Raw genomic sequence first — 6,508 nt, 5'->3', positions numbered from 1 at the left:
TTTATAGTATAAGGAACTTCCCTGTCATTTAAACGATTAACGATGTGTCACCTGATTACTTTAGTGTACTGCGGGTGAAGCTCTTTATCAGTAGGAAAAGTTGTACAAAAGTTGTCAGTGCAGTGGGCTGCATTGAAGTCTTTGTCGTGGCGATTTTGGCTTTGGTTTAAAACAGTATTCATTATAACATTGTGCGCAGCTCTCTGATCTGTTTCTTTTTAGATTCCCCTTTAGTTTTCTACACCGTGCATAATAGGTATGTCAATTCAAACTGTTCTACCATGTTTGAATAGACATTTAGGAAAAGAAATAGAGTAGGGGTTAGAAATGAGTTTATTAGGGTGGCAACTCAGGTTGAACAGTTTGGAGAAGAAATGTTTTCGTGACTGCTCATACAAGGGAACTCGTGTTTCTTTGTTTTGTTTTGTTTTTTAAATTGAGATTAATTGTATCAACACTGTTTTCATGCAAGAAAGTTTATCTTTATTTTACAAATTACATTGAACAAGTAGGGGACATAAAGAACAATTTCTCAGTACACAAAATTAAAACCATATGTTTATTACATTCAGGTATTTGCACACAGCCATTGAGCTTCTCACTCCTTTGGTGTTTTCTTCAGTTTGGTCTTTAGCTCTGCCATCAGGGGATTTCCAAATCCTCTGTGGACACAGAAGAAAAATAAATAAATACATTTTTAAAAAGTCAGAAACAGGACGTGTCTTTTCTGGTGACTGTTTTTTTCCCCCCCTTTTGCCATCCTTACCCGGGATGTTTTGGTGGCATCCATTTAGGCTTCTTCGGTGCCTCCTCCTCCTCCTGTGGGGGAGCGTCGTTCTTCTCCTCTGGCTTTGTTTCAGGTTCCTGTGGTAATTCCGTCATTTTAATGATACATATATATATCTTAACTTAAGTGGGGGAAAAAAACTGGTATTTAAACACTCTTAGCAGTACCTGTGACACTGTTTCCTGGGTATTTTCGTCTCTCACTGCCCGCTGTGTCTTTTTTAAAACAGGAAATCCAGCACCGAGCCCTAAGAAAAGCAAACGTGTGAAATTATTTGGAAGTTGTGAAAATAACAGGATATAAATACCAGAGAAAGTCTTAATAGACTATCAAGACTAAGATATTGGGATTCATGTATCATGAGTGACCTACCAGGGAGTTTTATTCCAATTCCTATGCCTCCTAAAGGCACACCTCCAGGGAGTTTGACCGGCAAACGTGAAGATGGTGTAGGTGTGGGTGTGGGTTCCTCCGAGGGCATATGGAGCAGGGAGCGGGGATTTTTAGGTGGCCTTACACGAGGGTTCTTAACAGCAATTCGTGACCTTTGCACAGCAAAGTCCAGCACGGGACCATCCACCTGTAATGCCCCAAAAGTCTGTTATGAACATTGTTTGATTTTAATCAAAATTTTTTTTATGCCATATAGAAACAATACCTTATTCTCATATTCGATTGTTGGCTCTTCGGCTACCTGGGCCTCGTTTAGCACAGGAAATAAGGATGAATGTGCAGGCTGTGGTCTATTCAGTGTGTCCTTCTCAGGTTCACTTTGTGAGTCACTTTCAGATTCTTCAGACTCAGCGGGTTTGAGTTCATCTGAAGAATCAGACGCGGTTACCTCAAGATGCTCCTCCTCAGCTTCTACCTTCTTGTCATGCGAAGGAGAGCTCTGTGTTGTCATTGTTGTTACATCTGCTTCTTCAACATCCTCATATGCTTTCTGTGATCCACTTTCAGTCTCTAATGTTTCAGCTCTTTCTTCTGCTTTTTCTTGAGATTCCTGTTTCAGATGTGATTGAGCTTCTATATCAGCGACCGATTCTTTCTCTGTCTCGGCTGATTCCTCTGTCAGTAAGTCCTGAGTTTGAGGCTGTGCGATAACTCCAAAGATGTCTGTGGACACGCTAGCCACCAGCTCATGGATCCCCTGGAGTGAGTCAGTGCTCGTTGATTTCAGCAGCTGAGTCTCACTACTCTGAATACACGATTCACTGAGAATCTGGTCCAAAAATCCAGACTCCACAGTTGATGAAGACATTTCTGTGTCACTTACTGCCTCAGATTCCCTACAAATGGCCTCTGCTAGTGACACTTTCTCATTCTCTGTTGATATTTCACCCTCATTTAAAGTGTCTGTTTTGGCGTCCAATAGCTGCCCTGGCTTGGGCTCTTCTTGTCTAATCTCATCAGTGTCCTCTGACATCACCGCCTCAATCCACAAGTCAAGGATTTCTTCATCAATTACGTCTTGATGTCCACTGACTGAACCGCCTTTTTCCTCTGATGATGTCACTGGCAAATCCACTGGTCTGGGCTCGTCAGCTGTTTCAGCTACTATTATTTGTGTCTCACTTATCTCAAGTGCTCTGTGTGGCGACTGATTGTTTATCTCCTGAGTCTCAGAGTGTTGAGATATTTCCAATTCTGCATTCAGAGGAATCTCTTTGTCTCCTCTTTCTGTGATTAGCTCACCTGCAGTTTCTTTAGTTATCTGTAAATCCATTTCATTTAAGGTCTGGATTCCATTTTCTGCTTCCTCCTCTTCATCTTCACAACCCCTTCCTTCTTTTTCAATGGCTTTATCTTGCATTTCAACAGAGGTATCATCAACGGATATAGGCTCAGTTTCAGCTAAGGGTCTCACAAACCCATGTTCACTCGTGTCTTCTTGTAAACTTAACGGTCTGCTGATGCTTTGATCCAACTTTATGGCTGCTACTGACTCCTGAATGACGAATCCAACCACTTCTGCTGCTGCAACCGCTTCTCTTGTTTCACCTCCTGTAGATCCTCTGCCACCATCATGCAGCCCTTCTGATCTCCTTTCAGTCTCGTCCACTAAACCAACATGTGTTCCAGTCACCTCTGTCTTCATTGAACTTGTCAGTAATTTTCCTTCTTCTTTGTCAAGTCCCGATTCTTGAATTACTCCTTCAACAAGCTTGCTCTCTGCCTCTAGTTCAAGGTCCGGTGTTCCTTCGTGCTCCTCCACAAACAAACCAAAGCTCGTCTCAGTCTCTTCTTTGCTTTCTTGTTTGTCTTCCATGGACTCCTTCAGCAGTAAATGGTCAGCTCCAGTCCTGCAGTCACTGTTTTCAAGGCTCTCCTGATCTCCGCTCTCCACCTCTTCTGGTAATTGAGTTGCGAGGATTTCCTCACAATCTCCTGCTTCCAGGAACCTTTGTGTTGTATTTTCATCGGCCCTCCGAAGCTCATTGTTATATTTGGAAACTCCCTCTTGAATTTCCTCACACGTTGGAGTATTTAGTTCCTGCAGCACGGCACACTGGCCTTCACTGATCCCCGGGAGAGTGTTTTTAAATTCTTCGTCTGTTTCCTGCGTCGTTTCGCCTTTGGGCTTTACTGTAACTGAGGTGCTTGAATCTATAATTTCGTTGTAAAATTCTCCGGTGTAGGATTCACTGGAGACGCTCTCCTCTTTTTCTTGGTCTTGATCAATGAGTCTCTCTTCTGAAATATCTGTTACTGTCCCACCGGCCTGCCTAGTTTTGGTCTGCACTCCTGGGACTCTCATATCCTTCTCGTATTCATCTGTGAATCCAGCTGTGTGCAGCTGTGAAGCAGTCTTCAGTGCAGCTTCTTTACCGGATAAATCATATTCAGTTAAAAGATTTTCTCCTTCAGTGTCTTCTGCTTCTGTTCCGATGTTCTCGTCCAGATTTGGCACTTCTGTTGTCTCGTTGACGGCATGCCGCTCTGTCTCAACCCACTTCTCTTTCTCACCTTCATCATTTTCACTGCTATGAGTCATTGCATAAGATTTTGTGATAACAGTGAGCATAACCACTGATGTGTCTGGCTGGTCTCCAAAAGCTGAGAGCTGATTTTCAGCTTGACTTGTTTTCTCCTCTGACTTGATTACATTTTGAGAGTCCAGTTGTAGCATAATATCACAGGCTTCTGATTCTAAACCTTGATCATCTTCATGCTGCATTTTATCATCTTCTTCCTTTAACTCAGTTTCTTTAATGTTATCTGTCATTGGATGATCTTCCAGTGTCATTACATCATTTTTCTGTACCTCTGCCTCCTCTTCTGGACTTACATCTGTACCTATGCACACTTTCACCTCAGTGTCGGTTTTATCATTGTCCTCTGCTTCCTCAACACTTTCTGGCTCTAAATCTTGTTCATCTTCATGCTGCAGTTTATCATCTTCTTCCTCTAATTGAGTTTCTTTGCTTTCATCCTCTCTTGGATGTTCATCCAGTGTCGCTGTATCATTCTTTTGTACTTCAGACTCTGTTTCCTGCAGGTGATCATTATCATAATCATTTAGGCTTAAACTTGTGCTAATGCACACTTTTATCTCAGTGTCTTCTGCTTCCAAATCTGAATGATCTGTTTTTTCATCTTCTTCCTTTAAGTTGTCTTCTTTGAACATTTCATCTTCTATTGGATGATCTTCCTCTAATTGAGTTTCTTTGCTTTCATCCTCTCTTGGATGTTCATCCAGTGTCGCTGTATCAGTTTTCTGTAACTCAGCCTCTGTTTCCTGCTTGTGATCATCCAGTACTGGACTTATATCTGTAGTTATGCACAGTTGGACCTCAGTGCCCTCTGCTCCTAACTGCTGTTCATCTTCATAGTCTGTTTTTTCATCTTCTTCTGGTACTTCAGTGTCTTCTGCTTCCAAATCTTGTTCATCTTCATGCTGGATTTTATCATCTTCTTCTTCTAATTGAGTTTCTTCAGTAATTTTATCCTCTTTTAGATGATCATCCAGTGTCACTGCATCATTCTTCTGTACCTCTGCCTCTCCTTCGTACGTATGAGCCTGATCTTCTGGACTTATATCTTTGATACTTCGATACACGTTTATCTCTGGGTCTGCTTCTAAATCTTGCTCTTCTTCATGATGAAGTGTATCATCTTCTTCATTTATTTGGGTGTCTTTGATAATTTGGTCCTCTCTTGGATGATGATCTGGTGTCACCGTATCAATCTTTTGTACTTCTCCTTCTCCTTCGTGCACGTAATCCTCCTCTTTTGGACTTTTTGTCATGCATACTTTGAACGCGTTGTTTTCTGCTACCAAATTGTCATCATCACAGTGCATGTTGTTATATTCCTCTCTTACTTCAGTGGCTTCTGCTTCTGAATCTTCTTCCTTTTCATGATCTGCTTTAGCATTTTCTTCCTTCAGCCGGGTTTCTTTAACAAGTTCCTCCCTTCCTGAATGACCATCCAATAACACTGCATCATGCTCCTTTACCTCTCCCTTTCCTTTCTGCATGTGATCCATATCATCTGGACTTATACCTGCAGCTATGCATGCTTTTACCTCAGTTTTTTCTGCTTTTAACTCTCGCTCATCTTCACTGCGCAGTTTATCATCATTTTCTTCTTTTCTCAAAGTGTCTTCTGCTTCAAGGTCTTCCTTCTCTTTATCATGGGTTTGATCCTTTTCTCCTTTTACTTGGGTTTCTTTTATTTTTTCCTCCTTTGTTGGATGATCACCGGGCAACCCTAATCTCACTGTTGCATTCTCAGCATCAGTTTCCTCCTCAGTTGTTTCTTGGCGTGTTGCAACCTCGGACAAATTTTGTGGTCCAGAAGCGGCATGTTCATGTTCATCATTTCCGGGCCCTGCAAGTCCTGCACAAGTGGGCATTTTTTCGATCTCCATCGTGTGTCGTTCATCTTCTTTTGCTCTTGAATCATTTGAATGATCATTTCCTGTCTTGTCACGCTGTTCCTCTCTCTTGCCCTCACCATCCTCTTTGCTCTCGTCGACTTTTCTCAGCTGGGTTTTGTACTGCATGTTTTCTTCATCAACCCCTAAGTCGATTTCTGTGGTGCAAAGTTCCCATTCGACAACGGGGCGAGACGAGCTCAGCAGAGAGGATGTTGCGACAAGCTGCTCCTCCTCGACACCTTCTCTGCTACTGTCACCCTCTGTTGAGTCAGAGGGAGGGTGCTTGATTTCAGCTGCAGATTCCTGATTTGTGTTTGGGTCATTGTTGACAGTGTCAGCGGGCTGTGGCCTGATGAATCTGTTTACAGCTCCAGTTATGTAGTACTAAGAAAAAAAGGAAGGAAAAAGAAATTTGCATTATGTAACACTTTAATTTGCAGCATCAATAAAATCCAACAAAGACAAAAGTGTGAATATATTTGTTTTCCCCGCATTGATTTATTTTCAGTCATTCCAGGTAGTTTGTATAGCCCATGTTTTTTTTGGTTTGTTTTTTTTAAAGATGCACAAGTAGCATTTAAAGACTCTTAGTGTCACTGCATTCAAGGCTATTTACACAACAGTTTCTTTCCAGCTTTGCAGAAACTTCGTGGAAGTCTTTTCCTGTTTCAGCACCACAATACTCCCATGCACAAAACACAGCCATGAACAGGAAGAACCTGACCGGCCTCCATGGAATCCTGACTTCATTGATTATAAGTTACATTAGCTGCTAATGTATTAAAGTAAAAAGAAAAATTCAATGTAATAGACTTTAACCCTGTCAGTGCCCACCCCCC

General features: G+C 41.9%; 1 protein-coding gene across 1 annotated transcript in view; it reads right to left on the bottom strand.

The window, feature by feature from the left end:
- Nucleotides 1-460: 460 nt before the first annotated feature.
- Nucleotides 461-6,508, bottom strand: part of LOC102198587 (myosin heavy chain, cardiac muscle isoform) — an 8,253-nt gene continuing 2,205 nt past the window's right edge. The window contains exons 2-6 of the mRNA XM_005749306.1: nt 1,446-6,053; nt 1,160-1,367; nt 955-1,034; nt 767-864; nt 461-662 (exon numbers count right to left, since the gene is read on the bottom strand). Of these exons, the coding sequence (XP_005749363.1) occupies nt 599-662; nt 767-864; nt 955-1,034; nt 1,160-1,367; nt 1,446-6,053 (5,058 nt within the window). The 3' untranslated portion in view covers nt 461-598. The remainder of the gene's footprint in view (nt 663-766; nt 865-954; nt 1,035-1,159; nt 1,368-1,445; nt 6,054-6,508) is intronic.

The sequence above is a fragment of the Pundamilia nyererei genome, unplaced genomic scaffold (genome assembly GCF_000239375.1).
Source record: "Pundamilia nyererei isolate P.nyererei 1_Seehausen unplaced genomic scaffold, PunNye1.0 scaffold00240, whole genome shotgun sequence".
NCBI lineage: Eukaryota > Metazoa > Chordata > Actinopteri > Cichliformes > Cichlidae > Pundamilia > Pundamilia nyererei.
This window is presented reverse-complemented; position numbering and strand designations above follow the sequence as displayed.